The following is a 25,713-nucleotide window of genomic DNA, read 5'->3' as shown; positions in this document are numbered from 1 at the left end:
ACTGAGTAGTATTCCATTATGTGTATGTACAACAGTTTATTTATCCATTCACCAACTGGGTATTTGGGTGATGTCCTGTTTTTAGCAATTATGAACAAAAATGCTGTAAACATTCACATATAGGTCTTGTGAAAACATAAATCTTCATTTCTCTTGGGTAAACACTGAGAGGTGGGATTACTGAGTCTGCTTATTTTATATACTATAATAATGCTTTGCTGAACAACTTTATGCTCTCACTTTAGTTCACATTTAGAATATATGTCAAGAAGTGGCTGAAAAATGCCAGTCCAGTCCTTTGGTCATGTGACTTTTTCATTTATGAGGCTTTAACTCTTGGTTGGCTAAGTATTATTTGACTGGTTGTTTTTTCAAGAAGGATAAATGTCTGGCATATTACTGAACTTTACTTTTCACATAGAAAAGGCAATGCAGCAAGATGTATTACCTTTTTCATGACCGTTTTTCCTCTCAAAACTGTAGATATCCTTCATTGACCTTTGACATTTAGATTTGCAGAGAAGTCTGATTTTTATTCTTTTGTCTGTGTGTTTTATTTTTCTGCCTGGAAGCTTATAGTGTTGTTTTGTTTTGTTAGTATTTGAAGTAAACATTGTAGTCAGGATGTATCTAGTTGTGTGTTTAATCAGTTTGGGCTGAAAATGGTGGGTCCCTTGGCTTTGATTGGAAGACTCGAGGTCTTTATTGGCAGTGCTGTATGTTATTCTCAGATTATAATTTTGATGACTGCCTTTGTTCTAAGAACACTTGTCATTCTTAAGTTAGAGGTCCTTTTCTCTGCTCTTATTATTTCCTTTCTGATCTATGATTTTCTCTAATATACATCTCATTGACTTGACCTTCTCTTATACTTCTAAGAAATCTATAGCCAGCCCTCCACATGACTGATTTTCTTTTTCCGTAGTGACCATTTTGTAGTTTATTATCTGATACACTTTTGATTCTGCTTGTTCTTTTTTTGCAACCCTTCTCAAACTCACCCTCCGCCACCTACATCTCATACCATACTTCCTGTTCCATTTGCAGGATATACCCCAGTCTCTTCACATCTTCGTGTTTTCTGGGAGGTGAAACCCCTAACAGGATTTAGAGGGCATATGGGAGAAAGACATTTTGGGGTGAAAAGAACAGCATTACAGCTGGCTCCAAAAGCACTGTCTAAATAATAGTTAAATTTCTGAACTGGAGACAGATGAGGTGTCCAATTAGTTGCCCCTTTTTCATATAGTTCTCCTGACTTTTAGTTTAGAGCCTCTTCCTAGATTATCACAGTAGGCTGACCCAGTTTTAGTATTTTGTAACACTGTGTATTTCCATCTTTGTGACTCATCATAGTTACAGTACTTTGAAATTTATTAAACTCTCAACAGGGCTACATTAAATTTTAGACATTCCAGAAGCACCAAACTGGGAGTCTCACAGGCAAAATTTATTAGGGTGGAGAAGTCTCTCTCTTGGTCAAAGGGATGTGACTCCATTCTCTTGGGAACAACAGCTATGCCAGTGGACAAGGTCATTGACTTACATGGCTTATTTCATTGTGCTTATTATGTGTGGATGAAGGAAGAAAATAAATTACAGAAAAAGTGAAAGGGTAATTTAAAGTACTCTGCTTACTTTGGAAAAGCCCCAGTTGAGGAAAGCAGCTAACATATTAGGGAAGTGATAACCAAAATCTTTTTGTATCATGCTGACTTACAACCCTAAAAGGCTTTCAGTTCTAATTTCAAGGGGGCAGGCAGATTACAAAGACATGGTTTAAGAGAGTATTTGAATTGATCTAAATACTGGAATACAAAAACTGTTGAAACTTATAAGAATGACATTTTCTTTAAAAGTGTGTGAGAACTTCAGAAATAATTTTTCAGATGCATTTTTAGTAATTGTTTAACTTTGGTTGTTCAAATGAAAAACAAAACTAACTTTGCAAAATTTAACACTAAAGGGAAAGAATATATTTGCCAATGGCAGCTGGTAGCTGTGTCTCAGGTCTGCTGTGTATGCTATTTGGTCGTGGTCTATACCCCACCTCCTATGTTAGCTGCGAGGCATGAACTTGCATTGTGAGTGTTGTGCCTGAAAATCTGAACCTAAAACATAAGTACATCTTCACTACAAATCCCACTACAACTGCAGCAAAGTGACAGGGAAAGGGAGCATTTTATTTCATGAATTCTCAAAATATAAAGTACCATCTGGGACTCGTTCCTTCTCCAACTACTCTTTGTGGTGCACCAGGATGTGGATACAAAGATGCAGGATGATTATCTCCCAATTCTCTTAACAAGTCGGTAGTAAGGTTTTTGTAACCCGACCACCTGGTGGACATTTTTAATGTTCTGCTGCACTCGTCCAACCTAACACACACTGAACCCACTGACTGGCCTCCACTGATGTGGCAGGCTTTGGTTACGATTTAGTATGAAAATGAATGACCACTTTATGGAATAGGCATAAAATGAAATGCAAGTTATTTTAAAGTTAAGGACACTGGAGTCCTAATTCCCCAGGCAGGAACCTGCCAGCTTATTCTGGAAATAATTCCTTTGGCTCAAAGCATCTGAGCTGCAGGAATATTACTTCCAAGTTTTTAATTTCATTCTAATTATTATTTGTAAGAGCTAATGGTTATCAAGAGTATATGAAAATTCAAGAACATCATTTCACAATTATGTATTTTCTAATTTTCTATCCATTACAACATTCATAACACCCTGAAACTAAAGATTTCTGAAGTCATAAATTTATGAATATATAAAAAACATATGTTGATTCCACAAGAGGCTACATTAAAAACATTAACAAAATTTCCCTGGAGTTTATAGCACTATAATTTATTACATTCATTTGCTGATATATTGACTCAAATACTAGTGTCTTAAAAACTGAGAAGCATGTTTTGAAGAAAAAAAATATCATTTTTAAAAAAAATAGTAGTTAACTTAAACCTGTCTTCCCCATGGTTGGCACTTGACTAGAATATCAAATTGCAAATTTCTGCAGGAGAAAGAGACATTCTGGCTGGCGTATGGTGTGCACTGCAAAAGAACTGACTGTGTATTTAAATGTAATCAAATTCTGAAATAACTTTGTCCAAAGGAATAAATGAGCAAAATAGCCACACTCACTCCCTTTCCTAAATCATGAATTTAAAGGAGCACACTGATCAACAGACAAGTGCTTTCTAAGGCCCTAGGATAGCTTTTTGTTTATTTTTTTTATGTAACCACCTCCATATTCCTCTTCCAAGAAATATCGACCACAAGAGCTCAATATTTATGAAGATTTAATGAGTCTCTAAGGCTGTTCAAGGGTAAAGAGACCTGATAAGCTTTCCAAGGGAAGTAGGTTTCCTTCTTAAGAATCTCAGAGTACTTCCAAGATTACAGTGAAACTTCCCAACATGGGAGTGAGTACATAAGGTTTGGGGCTGCCTAAAAGGTAGAGAGCAGGAACGAGAGAATTATTAACGACCCTGCCGCCCCTCCTTTGAATTAATCTAATTTAATTTTTATGCAGAGAAATAATGTTACTGGCCCTGTTTCGTATCGGAGTCACGGAAAGAGTGGGTGCACCGCAGACCTGGCCTCAGGCCAGGAACCAAGCCAGAGGAAGAACATATATCACCTCACCATACACTTGTCTTATTGTTAATACCTCAGAATATACTGTTCTTTCATTTGATTTTTTTTCTTATATTTGGTTTAGGATTTCCCCTAGCTTTGGATATATATTCAAATTAGATGAGCTCAGGGAGCAAGTAAAAAATTGGAGATTCTCAGTCCTGAAAGCAAACTTTAAAATACAGATTAAGATTTGTATGTAAATAGACTATAAAGAACACTACATAAGTCCTAAAACATGAAAAGAGTTACACAAGCAGTATTCCAGGAATGGTAATTGGAAATATAGTAGCAATATTTAGAACAGAACTGTTTTTGAGTCCCCACAATTAGTTTATTATGAAACGTTTTAAGTCCAAAAAAAATAGTAAGGAGAATGATGCAAACTCATGTACATGCCAGTAAGCTCCATCATTTCTTAAAAGTTTTCTTCGGATTTATTTTTAAGAAATGTATCATTACAAATATGGAGAAGCTCCTGCCAAACTCCTCATTTCTATTCCCCTGCCTCCCTCCCCTTCGTTAGAGGTGACTAAGTTAAAAGGATCATAGTTTGTATATTCTTCCAGGGATTGATTTATTTTTTTGTCCCAACACTGCTTTTGAGAGTATCCATGTTGACAGATGCAACTCTAATTCATTCATTTTTATGGCTCTAGAGTAATCTAATTTATAAATATACCCCAATTTATGTATCAATTATTTTTATTTTTTATTGATCAATTTTCCTGAAAGTCTGTAAAGATTTAGGTTGGTTCTGCAGCAAGCAATCTTATATTATCACTTAAGGCACATCTGCACACATTTCTCCGAGATACATACTCCAGTGGAACTGTTCTGTTGTGGGTACTTACAGCTTCACTATTACCAGATAATGACGAAGTGCTCTGTAAAGTGAGAATACCAATTTCCACCCCCATCAGTAGTGCAGAAAAGTTCTTCTTTTATACACACCTAGGTCAATGTTAGCATTTTTATACTTTAAAAAGTTTCCCAGTCTGAAGAATATGAAGCATCTCACTTTGTGTTCTTTTGCACTTTGTTGTTGGTGAGGTGAATATTTTCATTTCTTTTAGACTATGAAGTTTCCCCTTCTGTCAATTTCTTACTCACCTCCTTTGCCCATTCTTCTACCAGTGTGCTTTGCTTTTGTTTTATTGTAGAAGTTATTTAAATAGTTCAGACACTAATCCCTTATTGGTTATATTCATTATCAAGAATTTCTCCCACTCTATGCTTTTCTTTCGATTTACAGTATATATTTTTGTGCTATGGAAAGTGTTTGTTTAGCCTGCTCGAATTTATATTTGTAATTTAAGTCCTCTGTGTCTTAGTTAAGGAATCATTCACTACCCAGAGATCATATAGATATTCTCCTATATATCCTTCTAAATGTTTTCAAGATTTGCTTTTCATTAGTGGACTTTAATCCATCTGGAATTTATTCTTTATACGGCTTGACATTTGCTAATGCTTTTCCTTTGGATATTAATAATCATATTTGAATCCTATGTATTAAATATTCATCCTTTCTCCATAATTTTTTAATTGAGGCGAGATTGACATGTAACATTATATTAGCTTCAGGTGTAATTCCACAAATTTTTAATGCCATTTTGAAAATATATCAAAATCCCGTCTATGCATGTTTCTCTTTCTGGGCTCTCGATTCTGCTACATTGGCCTATTGGTGCCCATGCTACTACTATAGTTAAATTTCTTTTTAATGTTAGTGTCTGGGCAAGTCTTCTATTTCCTTCTCCTTCAAAATTGTTTCCATTATCTTTGCATTTCCATATGATTCTTAGGATTGAAATTACACTTATTTAAAATATTGATTTAGTAGAAACTGGCATTTTATGATATGGAGACGTCCTATTTATGAACATACTATACAGCTCCACTTAGTTAGGTGAGCTTTTAAGTATTTTATAAAGGCCTTGTACATCTTTTACTAAATTTGTTACAAAGAACCTTATATTTCATAGGTAGTATCAATGGTGTCTTTTTGAAATTTTGCTTTCTCATTAGTTTTGGCTACAGTGTAAGAATATGGTTGTTATTGTGCATTAATTTTGTTTCCAATAATTTTAATGAACTCTTTCATGAGTCCTGTTATGTCATGTGTAGATACTCTTGGATGTTCTATCTAGACAATCAGGCAGTCTATGAATAATAATAATAATAATTGTTATACTTTATATCTCTTTTTCTTCCCTTGTTATACTGATGGGACCTCGGGTACAATAATGAATATACAATGACAGCAGGGGTTCTTACCTCATATCTAATGTTAAAGAAAATGCAGTAACATTGTTTAAAAAAAAAACATGGTCTTATTTTCCATAATGTGGATGTATTCTTTTTTTTTTAACACCTTTATTGTGGTATGGTTCCTGGACAGTAAACTACACATACTTCAGATGTACAAGTTGATGAGTTTTGATAGATGTATATATACCAGTGAAGCCACTACCACAATCAAGACAGCTAACATTTCATTACTCCCTAAGAGATGCAATTTTCGAATTCCCAAGAAAATGCAGGAACGTTCTATAGATTCAGAGAATGCATCTCTGTTCCTAGTTTGTGGAGATTTTTCTTCAGTTATGAATGTGTTCATCTTATCAAATGCCACTTTTGCATCAATTTAGGTAACTGTATGACCTTCCTACCTTAAATATTCAATGCTGCGCCTGCTGGTGCTCACTCGTGACGAATATTTCCTTATGTACTGTCTATTTTAGGATTGTGAGCTTATCACAAGCAGGGCTCTATTGACAGGAATAAAATTCCTCTACAGCCTGGCTTGGTGACCCATCTCTCCATTTCTTCTACTACTGCAATAACTTCAGGACGAACAAGACTACTTTTCATATTAATTTCTTCCCCCAAGGCTTCCACAATCACATGGGATATATACATTCAACTCAATAAATACAAAATATGTAGCTCAATACACATGCACCTCAAACTCTTGCCAAAAGAGTAGGTCCACTGTTACCAAGGTGGGAAATTTTTTTTCATTTACTGTTGAGACCAAGACATTTAAATTCCCTATGTTGGTGTATGGCTTTTATTTTTTTTTCTAGTCCATCTGTTTAGTAAATATATAGACCTCAACAGCCCTGCCTTTCTATTAGGGCTGGAGTTCATATGGTATGCCTCACATACACAGAAGACTTGATCTCCTGTGACTATGAAGAAATTAAAACTCAAAAACCTGAGTCCTAGAGACCAGTAACTCCTACCTCCATCCTCAAAGCAGGCACAGAATCCGTTATGCACTTACTGGTGTGGCCTTCATTTTTCTCTTTGTTTTTTAGCTCTGTAGATTTCATTTAATTTCTTCTAGGTTCAACTTTACTTTTTTTTTTTAATTAAGACAATTTTTTTCTAGAACAGTTTTAGGTTCACAGAAAAACTGAGAGTAAAGAATAGAGATTTCCCATAAATCCCCTGCCCCTACACATGCATAGCTTCCCCCTTATCAACATTCCCCACCAGAGTGGTGCCTTTGCTACAACTGGTGAACCTACATTGACATATTTTAATTACCCAAAATTTAGTTTACATTAGGGTCCACTCTTGGAGTTGGCTATTCAGTGGGTTTGGACAAATTTATAATGACACGTATCTATCATTATATTATCATACAGAGCATTTTCAAAGCCCTAAAAATCCTCTAAGTTCCACCTACTCATCCCTCCCACTCTTAACCCCTGGCAACCACTGATCTTTTTACTGTCTTCATAGTTTTGCATTTTCCAGGCTGTCATATAGCTGGAATCGTACAGTATGTAGCCTTTTCAGATTGGCTTCCTTCACTTAGTAACATGTACTTAAATTTTCTTCATGCCTTTTTATGACTTGATAGCCCATGTTTTTTGGGGTTAAATAATATTCCATTGTCTGGATGTACCACATTTTATTTATCCATTCACTTAACTGAAGGACATCTTGGTTGCTTTCAAGTTTTGGCAATTATGAATAAAGCTGCTATAAACATCCATGTGCAGGTCTCCGTGTGCCCAACTATTCTGGGCAAATATCAATGAACTAAATGCTCACTTATATAGAAAAAGTGTGTTTAGTTTTGTAAGGAACCATCTTACTATCTTCCAAAGCTGCATTCCCACCAACAATGAATGAGAGTTTCTATTACTCCACACCCTCAACAGCATTTGGTGTGGTCAGTGTTCCAGATTATGGCCATTTCAATAGGTGTATAGTAGTCTCTCACTGTTGTTTTAATTTGCAGTTACCTGATGGTATACAACGTGGGGCATCTTTTCATGTGCTTATTTGCCATCTATATGTCTTCTTTGGTCTGGTGTCTGTTATAGTCTTTGGCCAATTTTTAAATTGGGTTGTTTGTTTTCTTATTGTTGAGTTTTACAAGTTCTTTGTGTATTTTGGATAAGAGTCCTTTATCAAACACATCTTTTGCAAATATTTTCTCCCCGTCTGTGGCTTGTCTTCTCATTCTCTTGACATTGTCTTTTGCAGAGTAGAAGTCTTTAATTTTAATGAAGTCCAGCTTATCAGTTATTTTATTAATGGAGCATGCCTTTGGTGTTGTATGCAAAAAGTCATTGCCACATCCAAGGTTAGCTAGGTTTTCTCCTAGGTTAACTGTAGGAGTTGTAGTTTTGTGTTTCACATTTAGTTCTGTTATATATTTTGAGTTAGTGTAAGGTCTGTGTCCACATTCAGTTTCTACATGTTGATGTTCAATAGTTTCCATTACCACTTGTTGAAGAGACTGTCTTTGCTCCATTGCATTGTCTTTGTTTCTTTGTTGAAGATCAGTTGAGTCCATTTATGGAGGGCTATTTCTTGGCTCTCTATTCTGTTTCACTGATCTATCTGTCTATTCTGTAACCAACCCTACATTGTCTTGATTGCTGTAGCTTTATAGTAAGTCTTGAATTCAAGTAGTTTTATCCTCAGACACTATTTTCCTCCAATATTTTGTGGACTATACTGGGTCTTTTGCCTCTAAAAATAAACTTTAGAATAAGCTTCTTGATATCCACAAAATAATATGCTGCTATTTCGACTGAGATTGCATTGAATCTATAGACCAAGTTGGGAAAAACTGACATCTTCACAGTATTTAGTCTTCCTATCCATGAACATGGAATAGCTCTCCATTCAACTTTACTTTAAAAGATGTATGTCCTATTTTCCCTGGCATTTCTAGGTATTTTATTAAATCTTTTATTTTAAAACAACTGCAAATCACATTCATTTGTAAGAAATAATGAAAAGAAATCCTTTGTATCCTTTACCCTGTTTCCCCTAATGATAACATCTGGCGAAACTATGGTACAATAACACAACCAGGATATTTACATTAATACAGTTAGAATAAAGAACATTTCCATGACCACAAGGATCCCTCAAGTTGCCTTTCATAGTTGTACCTTCATTCCACCCACCCCACCCCCTTCTTTAATACCTGGCAGTTACTGATCTGTTCTCTACTCCTGTATTATTTGTCATTTCAAGAATATTATATAAATAGGATCACATAGTATGTAACCTTCAGAGAATGGCTTTTTGTACCTCAGTGTAATTCTCTGGAGACTCACCCAGGTCATTGCATGAATAAGTGGTTCGCTTCTTTTTACTGCTGTGTAGTAGTCCATGGTATGGATGTACTACAGTTTCTTTATATTCACCCACGAAGGGCATCTGGGTTGTTTCCACTTTTTGAATATTTTGAGTAAAGTTGCTAAAAACATTCACATTTTCATGTGAAAACAAGTCTTCATTTCTCTGGGATAAATGCCCAGAAGAACAATTGTTGGGTTGTATGGTAGTTCCATGTTTATTTTTTTAAGAAACTGCCTGTGGCTGTGCTATTTCACATTCTCACCACTGATGTATGAGTGATCCAGTTTCTCTGAGTTTTTGCCAGCATTTCATGTTGTCACTTCTTTTAAAAAAAAAAGTTATTCTGATAGGCATGTAATAATATCTCATTATGGTTTTAATTTGCATTTGCCTAATAGCTAGTGATGTTAAGCACATTTTCACATACTTATTTGCCAACTGTGTATCCTCTTAGGTGAAATATCTGTTCAGGTCTTTTGTTCATTTTTTAATTAGGTTGTTTGGTTTTTTTAATTGTTTATTTTTAGAAGTTCTTACTATAGATACCAGTCCTTTATCAGATATGTGGTTTGCAAATATTTTCTCCCATTGATCTAGGTGTTTATCCCTCTGCCAATACCACAGTTTTGATTACTGTAGTTGTATAAGTCTTGCTATCAGGTAGACTGATTCCTTCTAATCTATTTTTTTTCCTGAAATTGTTTTAGATATTGTATGGTCTATGCCTTTCTATATAAATTTTAGAAAAATCTTGTTTAATTTACAACAACAACAAAAAACTTGCTGGAATTTTGAGTGAAATAAATCTATATATCAATTTTCGCCCAGCTTTCTGCCCAACTTCGTTCCTAGAATACTGAAATCAGAAGATCTTTGTCTGAGAAATCAGAACAGCTCAAAATAAAATACCTAAAAAAAATCATCAGGCAATGAGATAGACCAGCCACATCTCCCTAAAATTAAGGTCACAATTCTTTTCCTTAAATATGAACAACAACAACAAAAGGATGACCAAAATTCTTAGAGAAGTCTCTAACATATAATAATATAATTCTGTAACAAATATAGTCACAGAAAAACAGAACAGAAAACAGAAATTTGGAAAGAATTGAGACTATGCAAGGAGAAGAAAACTTCACTCCCCAAAAATCTATTTATATGCTTAGAGATAAAAGCAAAGATATTGTACCTGAGAATCAGGGATAGACTGCCTTTTTAAAAATAATTCAAGGAACAAAAAATATCTCAGGAAAAAAAATAGAGAGACAAAATACTCAGAAAGTTGGAAAATAAGTTTAAGTAAATGTCCCAGAAAGTAGAGCAAATTGGTAAAGGGAGAAAAGTAGTAAGTCTAATATCTGAATAATATATACATAAACATTTTAAAATAATAAACAAAAATTAAAACTTTAAGAAATCTCTTTGTAAAAAGTCTATATTCTTCAACATAGCTTTCAATATTCTTCACAAAATTACCCATACTTACTATCCCACAGACCCATACTATAGTCAAGCAGGCTTTTTTTTTTAATTAACACTGGGATTTATTAATTCATTCATCTATTTATTTATGGAATAAAATATACTAACATTCCATCACATGTGAGTAGTAATGTTGGACACAGGACAAAGAGATGAAAGACACCATCTATGCCACCAAAAATTTTGTTTCAGTTGTGGAAATAGAAAAATAAAACAATACAATGAAATACACTCTCATAAAAGTATATTCACAACATTCTGTAGAAACATGGAAGACTATCACCTAACCTAGTATAGGGTAGGAACTGCCAACAAATGCTCTAAGAAAGAAATGAAAATTTAAAGGAGTTTCCAAGGTCAACTATGTGTTAATAACCAAAAGGAGGAAAAGGATGCTTTAGGCAAAGAAGAGCACAGACAAAAGATGTGAGGTGATGGGTAAGCACACATTCACTTACTTACTCAATCAATTAACATTGCTTGGGTCCTAATTACATGTTCGCTATTAGACCTTAGAGTGGTAAAGTTAACGTCCCTACCATAAAAGGAGTCCTATCTTGCCAACAATAAGAAGCACAAAAGAGGAACATCAAACTTAGACCAAGATATCAAGACAGGCTACCTAAATGAGGATGACTTTGAAGAATAAGTAAGAATTGGCCAGCTATCACACTAAGAAGAGACACAAATGTATACATGATTAGATGTGGATGATTAAGACAATAGACACACAAGAAAAGGGCCAGGTTTAAAACGAAGGAAAAATATGTAAGGTAAAAAATACACCCTACCAGCATTTTAAAATATCATTAGAAAACAGATCAGAAAAAAAAAATTTGAAAACTGCTTTCAAATACAAAGGAAAATAAAAAAGAGATGAAAGTCACTAGAAAGAACATGATAAAAGTAGAAGACAGACAGAAATAACTGGTGTTCATAAAGAAGAGGCCAGAACAAAGAGGCAAGAACCAACAGTAAATGATATAATAGAAGAAAAAGTTTCCTACAATAAAGAAGTATCTGAATCTATACAACACAAGCAACCGCCATGTACCAAGGAAAAATAAATGAAAAGAGACTGGTAGCTAGACACAACCTTGTAAAACTCTTGGAAAAATAAAGCCTTCTGTAGGTAGCCAGGCAAAACAAATAGGTTATTTACCAAAGAAGGGAAAACATCAAGCGCCCTGAGAGGTATGTGAGCAACACTATATATCAAACGTTATGGGAAAAAAACTTCTGAGTCTTGAAAGGGAAATTTTGTGTCTCAGGAACTTTATACCCAAATAAGCCATTCGCTGTTTAAGTGTGACATCAAAAGAAAGACATTTTTAGATATAGAAGGACTCATAAAGTATAAGACACACAACTTTTTCCTGAAATTAAAAAGGCTATAAAGTCTTGGTGCTTGAAGTGTGGTCCGTGGACAAGAAGCACTGACATCACCTGGGAATTCGTTACTACAAATGAAAGCTCTTGGGCTCTGCTCCAGACCTACTGAATCCAAGTTTATATTTTAACAAGATCCCTAGGTGATTTATATGTGCATTAAAATTCCAGAAGCACAGCTCAAAACACATCTCTGCCAACAAAGTGAGGATTCAGAATGAAGCACTGAAAAGACTGACAATGAACACTGAAATAATATATGCACACAAACACAATTAAGTTTCAACAATGGTTTGAAATATGAAGATGAAAGAAAATATATAAAAGGGAGAAATGGTGCCAAGAAACTGAGTATAAAATCCCAAATTATAATAACAAAATTCCCAATAACAAGTGGGAATGAAGAAGAAAAGCATAAAATATACACCAGCTTACAAATAGAAATCAAAAGAAACTAGAATTTTATTATCGGCATTGATAGTAACAAAGCAATTATTAAAGAATGGTTTTCAAACATCTTAAATTTAATCACTAATAATATAAAAATAGGAGATATATATATATAATTTCCAAATTACCAGAGGTAAAATTTCAGCCAAAAAAAAAAAAAAAAAAAAGGAGAGGGAGAAAGATTTTAAATACAGTTGGTAATCCAAGTACACAAATTGAATTTCTTCCCTCTTATAAATGCCTAGTGAAATGAAATGAACAGCAAAATATATTAATAGGTTATCATCTCTACAGCATATCCACAAATTCATAGAGGCTATATACAAGCCAGAAACTTCAATATATCTGTATGCAAGACTGAATTAAAGGATGGTACACCAGTGTAGGTACCGCAGAGACTTATCTCCAAATACAGGAAAGCCACAAAAATCACAGAAAAGAAATTCACTAGCAGAAAGGCAATGTTCCTTCCCACAAAAGCCCTCAACCGCAGCTTCCTATTCATTCTCCATAGTGATGCAAAGCTGCAATAGATCTAAAGCAATGATTTTTACCCAAACAGAAGAAAGGCATTTTTCCCATGGAGAGTGAGAAATGAATTAACAAGGGACTTGATAATTCTGACTCTAATCTAGATCCCTGATATTTGAAGTATAGGGACTTGGAGATAAACATATACATCTATATATACATACGCATATGTATTAACATGTATGTAGATTTTTTAAAATTTACTCATATTTCTTTAATGGAAACTTAGACCATTGATGGTTCTCAGCCAATTCTTTTCTAATATGCGTGTTAAGGGCTATGAACTTCCCTATAAGGATGTACATCCTCCAAGTTCTGATAAATTGTATTTTCTGATCATGCTTCTTTCCTCAAGTTTCTCCTTTTTTTTGATATTAGCACAGATTCACCAATTTTCTTTTAATTAGTGTCACATGTTAGATCTTATTTTATACTTTATTTTCAGTCTTTCAGGGTTCTTATATCAGATTCATTACCACAATCTACAAATCTGCCTTTTTCAACACTGGCCCATTCTGCTTTCTCCCTTGCTATTGTTCTCCAGGTGTGAAAGCCTCTTTTCATTTCCTGCTCCAGCACCTTTACCTATGCTGGCCCCACTATCTGAGTTTTATGTCCCATAACCCTCCCCTTTCGTATAATTGCCTTCCTCTCAGCAGTCGGGTCTCAGCATAGATCCTCAGCACAGAGAACTTCCCCCGACAGGGGTTATCTACCCCCTCGACACAATGTTTAACTACTTTTAATTTGATTACATACTTGCTTACTGTTTGTCCCCCTAAATTATAAGAACCATGAGGGCAGGCTTCGTGTTAGTTTAATTCACAATTATTAAACTCCTTACACACACCAATGTATAAAAGGCATCTTGGAGCTGGAGGCTTAGATAGTATAAGGACTTTTTAAAGATTTCTTTGAGAAATCTATGCTACAATCCCACCTCTCACTCTGCTCCACCAGCAAAGAGAAGGGACGAGGGCTTCCATCGGCTAACCCCAAATCGAGAGGAAGAAATTTTAGGGACACCAGCTGAAGAGTTCAGTATGTGTCTCCTGCAGTTGGCTGGTGTCTAATTCACACCTGAGAAATTGAAGGGCTGAGACATCAGCTGCAGGGGCCTGTGTGAGCAGAGTAGGTGCTGCTGCATTGGCTCCTAGAACTTTGAGAGTTTGTTTAGCAAAGTTCACGTGAAGATTTCCCGTGAACCAGATGTGGGCCACAGGCAAGAGAACCAGCATAGGGTGGTCTTAGGAACCTACCAAGACTGCTGCTGAGGGGTGAGTAGACATAAACAGGGAGAAGCTGGGAGTATGCCTAGGTGTCCAAGAGCCTAGGAGAGAGCAGTTTTACCAAGTCAGAGGACTGTGGGTACCACATCTCAGGGGAACTGCAGGCAGGGATCCCAAGGGACTGGGGGAAGGAGGAGACAGTGTCTCAGAAAATTCCATCAAAGCGCTCACAACAGAAGCCAACTTTTGAGATCTACCAAAGCAGAGAGGACCAAAGTCAAGGCAGAACTGTCCTCCTTCTTCTCCTCTGCTCCTGCCCAAATTTGCTTTTCCAAATAAGTGCAGAGAAGGCAGAAGAGGCTGAGCAGCTGCCCTTCCTAACCCGAAGTCTTTCCGTCAGCAGCTGACCCCAGTCAGGAAAGAGAAAACACACATTTACACGCACTTGGCAAAATCATATTCCAGGCAAAAATCGAAGTAATTTTTAAAGTTAATAAAATAATCAACAAACATGTAAGCATTTTGGTTGTAAGACAACAGGATGAAAGTGGAGATTCATGGTCCTTAACATATTCCTCTAATTCTTTTTAACAAACACAAGTACACTTTAAAAAAGAAAAGACAAACACAAAACATGGAAGAGTCCCACTCTTTTCCCACCCGAGCCCTACCATTAATCGCAAATTATTCGAATCACTCAGATTTGGATTGAGGTGTCCAAATCTCACCTTTCCCATACCAGTCTCCATACTGGAAACCTCTGCCTCAGTGGGAAAGAACCTATCCTCTATCAAGCCCCTCCTTGACCCTTGCCCACAGGCCTCACCAAGATAAACACATCCTAGTACAACACAATATCCCATCATCCTTCCGTATAGTATGACACCCTTAGAGAAACAGGGCGTCTATTTCCTCTCCAAGGTAATAGCAGAGGGGGAGCAGGTGTACCACTTTGTCTGTGCAAGACTAATCCTTGGGCTCAGTTCTGCAACCATTTACTTAGGGTTCCAAGCTCTGAGTTGGCACTTGCCCCAAGATAATGACACCAACGTGACCACCAGCAGCCTCCCCTGCCTTCCGGGGTTAAGAGTCCCTCTTAAAGGCCAATCTACCACCTCTCGTCTGCTCTGCTCTGTGCTGTCTCAAGGCAGAGAGAAGGTAAATGGTCACTCTCCAGTATGCTGTGAAACAGCAACCTTGGTGAAACCCAGACCTGAGCCAGATAAAACATGCTCTCCCTGCGTCTCTGCTCTGCACCTTACATGAGTTCCTCTTTCACCGGGCAACATGCCAAATCTGAAGATGGCTGCCAAGATTTTGGGGCCTTCTTTTGTCCAGAACCAGCACATCTGGTTCCATCCACCTGGGGCTCTGTCTCACCTGAGAGCTCAGGTGAAAATTCTTGGCTGGAATTTAAACTGCCTCATGAAGAATTACCTCAGACTGTCTCAACAGCATTGATAAGTGTGGGCTTATTACAACTTACGTTTATTTTTTAAGAAGCTCATCTTACATTTTAACAAATGTTATTTAAGATAAACACACCTAAGATGTGAACACAGAACTTGCATGACCTTCTTTTTTTATTGAAGTAGAGTCAGTTTACAATGTTGTATTAATTTCTGGTGTACAGCATAGTGGTTCAGTTTATATATATATATATATTTTTTATATATATATATATATATATATATATATATATATATATATATATATATATATATATATATATTCCTTTTCATATTCTTTTTCATTATAGGCTATTCCAAGGTATTGAATATAGTTCCCTGTGCTATACAGTAGGACCTTGCTGTTTTTCTATTTTATATATAGTAGTTAGTATCCACATTACCTTCTTGATCAATGGATTGCTCAGAGAAAATGAAGAGAAAATGTCTAAAATTGCAACAACTCTTACGCCAAGTCTTGACAACTTTGGGCCAGTGACTTAGCAAGCCAGCCTTCCCTCCTTTAAAGCCCAGAGTGTGTAGTGCCCCTGGCTGCTGTGAGCTGGGAGTCTCCTGTGGACGAGCATGGCTACACTCATGGAAATGAGGCCATTACTATTTAAATATGGTAACCTGAGGCTGACTAAAATTTAGACACAGCAGGTGTTACACCACCATCATGGTGCCTTCCAAAGCCAACAGGCCAAGTTGCCTTCTCAACCTCACCCATCCAAAGGCACCGACAGCCACAGAGAAGAGCAGGTAAAGCCGCCACTTACCTGCCGGTCAAACATCTCCGCAGAGAATAGGAAGCTCCTCCCCCGCAAGTCCGGGAGCAGTCGCTCCAGTCGCCCCAAGCATCCCAGTTGCTATCTTTTTCTTCATCTGAACGAGCATTTCTTGAGGTCTAAAAAATGAAAAGACACAACAAATTATAGACAAATATGCTAGAAATATCCCAAAAGCTTCCCGTTTTTCCAGAATCTTATTCTAAGCTGTTCACAAAGTGCCTAAAAATGCTTTGCTTTGGAATAGCTACATTTAAAAAACCACACACACAAAATGGTTTCATATAGAAATCAATGGCACATGAGTACCTTTCCACCTTACGAAGGTTTTGTCCAGATGGCTTTTAAGCTCGGGTTTAAATCTGAAATTTTATCATTCCAAAATTTAAATACATTGGCTGAATATAAATCATATGTATTATTATTATTTTGCTTTATAACTTTCATAGCAGGGCCCTAGCTTGTACCTAAGAAATTCTCACAACTGTTTGTCATAAAGACTTGGTGCTAACTCCAAGGAAACTTTTTTGCATGAGGATTTCTACAACTTCTTGAAAGAGGCTCTATTCCAAGAAAATAGAGAAGGGTCAATCATGAATACAGTTTGGTTTAATTTGTCTTCTGGACTCAGCATCATTGACTTATATCAGGATACTCTAGAGAAAAGAGAAGAGAGGGAGTTAAAATGTTTAAATAGATAGATAGATGGAGATCTAGGTATGAAAAGAAACGATATGTACTTTAAAAAAGTTACAAAACTTTACGAAGAGGCCTAAAGTACACTTGAATAAATGGAGAAACATACCATGGTTCTAAATAGCTGGACTCAATACTATAAAAACGTTAATTCTCTCCAAATTAATCTATAAACTTATAACAACTCCAATCAAAATCCCAAAGGGGATTTTATTTTGGAACCTCACAAAATGATTCTAAAGTTCATCTGGTGGAGTAAGTGTCTACAACAGCCAAGAAAAAAACTGTAAAAGAAGGGAAATTAGAGGGAAGTTGCCTCAATTAAAAGAGAACAGAATTGGCGTAGCGATAAGCGTTCAGATCTATTAAGTTTGAAAAAAGAAGAGCCTGGAAACAGACCCAAGTATAAGGACGCAGTATAGAACCACAAGTCAATGTGATGAATGGTTTAACAAAAATCATGGATAACGTCTTCACAAAATACACCAAAATGAATTCCAGATATATCAGAGACTAATATTTAATATGCTGAAACCATAAAATATTTTAAAAGTTATCTTGGTGCTAACTCCATATAGACTTGATATAGCAAAGACTATCCTAGACATGTTAACAAAGGTGGAAACTATAAAGGAAAAGGCTGATATATTTAATTACATTAAAATAAAAACATATAGCATTTTCCATCTCTTCACTTATAGATAAAGGTATGAGTACATGAATATCCGCGCCAAGAGATGCAGTCATAAAAATACAAACGTATGGGCTGGAAGAAAACATAGGGAACTGCCTCTAAGAATGGAGGAAGTGGGACTTGGGGTGAACGATGCCAGGGAAAGACACAAAAGGAATGCCAACTGAACGTTTTATTCTCCTCCCAGCCCTCCCATAAAAGATCTGAAGCAGATATGACAAAACATTAAATTTGATGAAGCCAGGTGGTGCTATGATGGATGTTAGCTTTATCTGAACTGTTATGGATTTTGAAGATTCTTTTAAAAAATATTTTGGGGATAAAAGGCAGCCATTAAAGAAGACTGTTCAGCCTGTATCCTGTTTAACACTGGTAAATATGAACGTGCATAGGAAAAGGAGTAAGAGGTTAATTAAAATGTTCGTGGGAAGATGCTGGGTGATTTTCACTTGTTTTGTTTCCATTTCTCTGCACTTTGTAAGGATTTCTAAAAGTGAATACTTTAATATTTTAATGGAAATTTTAATTGAAAACTGGCAAGCAGACAAACCCAGCCGCATCTTGTTGACATACAGAAAAGCTGAAGAAGGACAGGACTTAATAGGTAAGTTCTAGGTTGGAGACCAGGAGAGTTTACGAAGGAAACCCTGACCCACTCATAAACTGAACCAGGGGACTCCACTAGATAACTGCACACATTTCCTTAGGCCCTTAGGCCAAGTTACCTCATCCAACCAAAAGTAAATAAATTAATTAAGAGAGGGATCTGTAGAGAGGACCTTCAAAAGTAAAACGAAGAAAGGCGGGAAGCAACGAGGAGGTTTTCCAGTAATTTTCACCCGCGTCTCACGGTCAGTGGGTTTCCTGGCTTCTGGCCAAGCCACCTATTTATAGCACAGTAGGCAGCCCTACCAGAGGCAATATTTCAGGAACAGTCAAGTGAAAGGAAAGAAAAAATATCTGGCAACTGATCAAATCTGTCATCGGGAAGAAGGGCTAATTAAACTCATGCTATTTACTGTTCTAATTAGACCACTGTTCAGTTCGATTTTCTACACTAAACGTCACCAAATAGAACTGTGTCCTGTCTATAACCCAGTATAAAATAAAGTTTTGATTCATAAAAAATACAATAAGCAGTTTAATACATTCAACTGGGCTTTTAGCTTGGTAAGTCTAAATCATTTAGGTAAATGTTTAAAATATACACAGCTGAAATTGATTTTTCATTTTGTCACTCGATACACTGATAGGTTGAATGTGAAAAGTTGAAAAACATCATCATATATATTTTAAAATGAAAGTTGAGAGTTCTTTACAATATTGTTTTAATTTGTTTTTATTCCCACTATCCCATCTGTTCAGTTTATAGTTAGAGTCAGGTTTCTTTCCATAACTTCCCCACCTTTACTTACAAAAAAAAAAAAAAGGAATCTGGATTCTAAAATAACTAAAATAGGCAAGTTATAAATGCAGGACTTTGGTTTCTTTGGTGGAATCAGTACAACAATTTTCCCCTAAGAAAACAGAGAAAATGACATCTCAAGAGGGGTCCTGGAGTTTTTCTCCTGTCCTTGCCATGAAGGTGGTCAGATTTGCTCTGAAACCCCACTGCTACTTCCTACCAACCAGTCTTCCTGTCCTTCTCACATATTCTGCTTTTTCCAAAGAATAGCAATGATAACCCCAGTTTCTACCCACTTCTCTTCTCTTCCCTTTGATACCAGCAACATGGTGATAACAAACGTTCAGGGAAAAAAACAAAAACAAAAAAACCCCACTGGAGCTGAGCAAAGTGCCACTAGGGTCATTTCTGAACATTTATGCTTGTGTATTCTTCCTTCAGAGACACAGAACCTGCTTCCCAGGAACTGACATCCTTCTACAGCAGTGGACAGAGAGTGAACCTCCATCCTCTTCTACAGAAGAATCCTTCTCAAGCTTTCTCAAACGATCTGGTACCTTCAATTGTCCCAGCTCTTTCACAAATATTTTCTCTCTCTGCGCAAACTTAAGTTGGCACAATTTTAATCTTAAAATGTAGTGTCCAGAATACAACACCGTATCTGAGAATAACCCACAGTGCCCCTATGATCCAGGTTTCTTTTGATGAAATCTAACTTTCCATCTCTCCTTCCCTCCCTCCCTCTCTTCCTTCCTCCCTTCCCTTTTCAGTCACATCATTTATTGGATCTCACTGTGGAAGCAGTATCACATGATGGTTAAAAGTTGTGTGACTCTGGATAAGTTTCTTAACCTTTCCAAAACTCATCTATAAAATGGAGATGACAATTATACTCCAACAGGATTTAAATAAAATACCATACATATAACAAATCACACAGCATCTCAATAAAAGGAGTAAGTAAATAAGTAAAAGTAGTAAGTAGAAGCATAAGTTATTGTTCTTCAAAATAATGTCTTTTTCAAAATAACCACAGTAGAGCCAGCTCTCTCCCATTTTTACTTAGGCAAGACTTAACATTAATCACTACTGAATTTCCTCTTGTTGGTTTTGGCCCAGAATACCAGCCTGTCGAGATCTTTTTGAACCCTGATCCTGTCACCCCATATATGAGCCACTTTGCTCAGCTTTGCAGCTCCCATGCTCCACCCAAGTCCCTGATAAACACACTGGACACAAGCTCCCTAATCTTACAGAATTCCATATGCACAGTTCTGCTGTTTTAAAATAGTAAGCAGGATCTAATGCCAAGTAAGCAGCCAACTAATCAGACTTGGAATCTGTGAACACCGTTTAACGTTACAATAAAAATATGAAATAAAACCAGTCACCATCACCACGTGTTAGGAGACAGAAAGAGTCATGGGGAGGAAAGAAATCAGCCATTAGGAAGACCTGGATCAGGCACTGGGGTGGGGTCTGCATTCTTAGGCCGCTGCAAGGTGGTGGCGAGCCTCCTCAGTGAAGTGGTATTCAGCAGCCCCACTTCAGGCAGCCCCAGCTCTGAAATCCAGTAACGGTAAAATATGGCGGACTGATACCGGATCCCTGTTTGGCCTGATGGTCACCCTGAAGAGGCAACTTCTATGTTTGCAAGCTGAGTACCACTAGTCCCAACTCTTTCTTTTCAAACATCTCTATAAGCTGTCTTAAGTAATTATTTAAATTCCATGTTTTTAATATTTTATAAGATAAGTTGTTATCTGAACACTATCTATAGATTTTTTTTTTTACCCCCAAGCCTGAGTCAACCAACATCATGTCACTCGGTGACCCTGTTCTGGACCAGACTCTGAAGTGTGGCCTGAAGGAAGAGCTGATGAATCCGGCCCTGAATAAAGAAGCTACCATTTGTGCACAGGGTGAGCACAGCTTGCACGTACTTTTCCTACATCCTTTCTAACCTTCTCGTCAATATTACCAATCCCCGTTTTATAGGTGAACAATTCATGGCTTCAAGAACCACATGTCCAAGGTGTGGGGGAGCCCCCTTCCTGCCTGACCCAGACAAAGCCTGCCTTTTCCTCACGATGCTCCTCCCCTGCCCTTCCTGAAAGACCAGGAATCCAGTCAAATACAGCAGCCGACCTATCATCACTCACAGTCTGCATTCCGCATCTTGGATCGAACACATCTGCTGCTGTGAATCGCTTGACCACAACATTCTCTCCGTATCTCAGTGAAGTCTTCTCCTTTTCCTTCCCTCTCTATATGGCAAGCAGAGCGACACTTCTGTTTTTCAAAAGCATTCGATGTTATCTAAGTGATTTCATGAGGAATATGCGTTCTTGACTGATGTTCCCAGACTGGGATGCATTTGTTAATTTTCACACATGGACATGTACCCCAAGGGCTTGTGGAGTTCAAGGCTCAGTGCCCTGGGAGCAGAAGCACGGATCAGGCCCTCAAGACAGTGAGAAGCAGCAGGAGAGAGGGGCTGAGGGGGCTCAGTGAGGCAGAAGCAGTTCTCGGTCACTGAGAGCAGCAGACGCAAGGCCCCAGAGCAAGGAGATGACGAAGCAGAAGCCATTTCTGCCTCAGTTAGGAGGGCCGGGGCACATACTCTCCAGCGAACACACCAATTCTGCGGGAAGCACCAGGCAGAGCCTCACCTACCAACTCCTCTCGTGGAGTGGGATGGCAAGTGAGTTCCTGTCTTAGGCTCATCTCTACCTTCTAATTGTGATTCAGTTACAACACTGCCCTACTTTCTCTTTTGCTCATCTACATTTCCCTTCTTTATACAATGAACATGTATACTTCGTGCAATAAAATACCCAATAAAAGTTCTTTTTCTTTTTTAGGGGGAAAAACACTAAAGGGAAACCTATGGAAACACCTCCAGAGAAGAAAAACGTACTTTGTGCCGTTTGGTTAAAATTATCAGGCTTAAAGATCTCTTAGGAAATCATATTTTCTTAAGTAAAGTTCTAGCTAGGGAATATTTTCGGTGAAAAATTCAAAAAAGATATTGTTTACTCATTATATAATAGGGCTGGTAAAAGCCAAGAGTATTGTCAGATAAATGTGTTCACAACCTCACAAAGACTGGAGGACTTCTTGCCTTTCTTGGGTCTGCATGCATAAATCAAATCATAAAATATTTCCCTGACAAGTTCTTAAATCTGTGACTTATAATGAACAGTACAGTTCTATTGGTCTCGCAGAAACGTTAGTAATTAAACACAGATTTCAAATATAAGGTCACTTATTGGAAATGCTATATTAACAGCTCCATATTAAAAACAACTCAAAATAAAATAAATTCCACTGGGATATTACTTCCCAGACATCAAACAAATGTCCATTCCAACGTTACCACAAAGGTTATTTAAGCAGCTGACAAACGACTCAGATTTTGGTAGTGGTAAATACATTCTTTCAGGTCAATACAACTTTAAGACCTTTAACAACATGGAAGATTTTAATATGAATTGGGTAAATAACTCAAAATGTCACTCAGCTGTCACAGAGACTCAACAATTCAGTTCAACCAGAATTTCTAAAATAGCAACATATCTAAAGCCGTGTGCTGGGCACACACCTCTCCTTTCTTCATCCATTCTACCCTCTACTGAGAAGTATATATATCCACAAATATGTGTGCTGAAAACCCTGATGGTCAGTGGCCTCCAGGACTGGGTCCACCCTTTCCTAGCCAATGTGTTCCTGATTATCTTACCGCCTTCTTAAAGTCCCTCACTGGTTCCTCAGGACGCATGTTCTGTACCTCCGGGCTCTCCAAGACCTGCTCTGCCTCATTCTCCAGCTCCACTTCTTGCATCCCTTATTCCAAACACATCACATTTCTCATTATTGCCCAAACACAAACACGTCTGCCAAGTCCTGCTTCCCATGGAAAACCTCAACGCCACACTGAGACCCTCCTCCTATAGCAGAGGTATTTGCAGGTGATCAGTGGGTAGAGATCCAGCACCTACCAGCCCTGCTTCCCTGAAGACGAGGTCAGCCTAGTCCAGCAGAGCTTCTGAGAAAGCTTCTTTCCCCCTGGATTTTTCCTGCTGGCCCCACTACCTAGGAGGCTGGCCCCAGTTCTGTGATTCCTCCCCTCATTCACCCCCTCCTCCCCTGGATAGCCAGGCATAGACTGACCTGGATCTGCCCTCCTCACCCACACCTTCCAGTCACCCTTGCTCTCAATCCTTGCATTAGAGGTTGATTTGGCCTATTGTTCTAGTAAAAGAAAAAAAAAATCTCCCACACATGCTATGAAGAGCTTCCAAATCACAGCAACCAAGGCCATGATGAAGGAACACCAAAGAAACACACCAGACTTCTAAGAGCAAGGCCGGCCTTCTGTACACAGCGATCCAGTCCATCACATTAGGTGGGAGAACGAGGTCCCGGAGCAAAGAGAGGGCAGATTTAGATGGGGATTTGGAGGAGCAATTGAAAAACACAGAATTCACTAAGGTGTGGACAGGGTACAGGAAGACCGCAGGACTAGCGCAGTACCCCAGGACCAGGGCCAGGCAGACCCGGGGAATCAGACAACTCACGCCATCTGCCTGGGCCTCACGTGCGCTGCGGGACAAAGGCAGGCAGAGGCTGTATGGAAAGGACTGGCTGACAGAAGTCAAGGCCTTTGGTCAAGAATTCCGCCCACAGCAACCTCACAAAGTGAGCACTGGGGAAATGAATACACTTCTTTCCTCCCTCTCTCCAATCCATTGCTCACCATTGGCCAAACCCGACCGGAGCCAGAGGGCATGGGAGACCACTGATGCCTTCCTACAGGGCGCCTCCCGGGCGGGGGCAGCACAGGGTGGATCCGGAGGGCAAAGGGATGCTTTCCAGCACAGTAATTTATTGACTCACTGGAATATTTTTAGGCAGAGGAGTGACTTTGGCAAACTGTATTTTGGAAAAATGACTCTGGCAGGATTGTGGGGAGGGACTGAGGGAGGAGAGCCGCACAGAAGCGCAGGGCTAGAAGGTAACTGCGCGGGCTGTGCAGGAAACAAGAGCCCAAGCTAGACGCTCCCGGTGTCTAGAAGAGGAGGGCATACATGTCAGGGGCTTTGTTGTTGTAGTCATTGGTTTGTTTGTTTGTTTAATTTTTTTTATTGACACATAATTGACATGTAACATACTAGTTTCAGGTGTACAACATAGTGATTCGTTATTTGCATACACTGAGAAATGAGCACCACAGTAAGTCTAGTTAACATCCATCACCATACATACAGTGTTTTTTCCTTGGAAAATTTTTAGGATCTACTCTTTCAGATGTGAAGTTTGAAGGAGGTATAATCAGCAGGACCCGGCAGCTGACTAGAAGCAGAGAGAAAGGAGGTGTGTGGGTGACTCTCAGGTTTCCGTATGGAGTGACTTGTGAGAGATGTTTATCTTATTCAGCCTTACAAGCATCGTCCACCCACCTTGAGATGAGACGCTTGGTGCCCTTGGGTACAAAATACAAGCAGTGTCTAGATAATAGGTAAGAGGAAGGGAGAAAACGGCTGGTGCCTGGGAGGAATCTGGCCTGGAGGGTCTTATTCATCTAACTCGAAGTATGTAGTTTACCGCTAAAAAAGAAACTATTTGCTAATGTTTACAAATATGGAGATTTCTCATTAAAAATCTCTGACTTCTCAGGAAAAGGAAAGAGGAAATCAATACAGGACCCACACCCCAACATGGAAATAATTCCAACTAAGGGTGGTCACACAACTTTTAAGGGGCATGTGCCTCCTGATTGGCACAGTCCCCATCCAGCCACTGTGAGGACTGACTATTTGCCTGGCCCTTGGGGCCCAGCTGGGAGCTTGCTGGTGATGAATGACCGTCGGTTTGGAAGTAATCAATAGGCAGGTGTATTTGTAACCGATGTCAGATTCTTCACAGTCTGGTTACAGAACAACACGAAGTTCCAGTGAGTAAGAAACACACACACAAATAACTTCAAAATAATACAAAACAAAGGGTGCTCTGTTGTCTTCCCCGGACACTGAGTTTAGTGTTGTCCATGCAGAGGGCACAGTATAAGAAGTTATTCCGTGGTGCTCGGTGTCTAAAGTCTACTCCCTCTGCACCTTTGAGCTTTGCCTTTGGAGTATCTCAGATATAAAATATCAGTGTATTTAGGAAGCTCAAATAAAACTTCCAAGAGTGTAGATAAATCACATTCTGGAACCCCACCTATGCTGTCTCTAACATATAGGACATCATGGTTACTGGGGAGCCCATTCCAGGAATCACACAGGGCACCTCTCCATAACACTCCCCACACAACCCTGCATTATGGATGAGAA

The 25,713-nt window shown here is 38.1% G+C and overlaps 1 protein-coding gene across 5 annotated transcripts in view; it reads right to left on the bottom strand.

The window, feature by feature from the left end:
- Positions 1-25,713, bottom strand: part of ADAMTSL3 (ADAMTS like 3) — a 262,233-nt gene that overhangs the window by 165,243 nt on the left and 71,277 nt on the right. For all 5 annotated transcript variants that reach the window (XM_074354072.1, XM_074354071.1, XM_074354070.1 and 2 more), the window contains exon 4: positions 16,575-16,702. In XM_074354072.1, coding sequence (XP_074210173.1) covers positions 16,575-16,702 — 128 coding nt within the window. The remainder of the gene's footprint in view (positions 1-16,574; positions 16,703-25,713) is intronic.

Source organism: Camelus bactrianus, chromosome 27 (genome assembly GCF_048773025.1).
Source record: "Camelus bactrianus isolate YW-2024 breed Bactrian camel chromosome 27, ASM4877302v1, whole genome shotgun sequence".
NCBI lineage: Eukaryota > Metazoa > Chordata > Mammalia > Artiodactyla > Camelidae > Camelus > Camelus bactrianus.
This window is presented reverse-complemented; position numbering and strand designations above follow the sequence as displayed.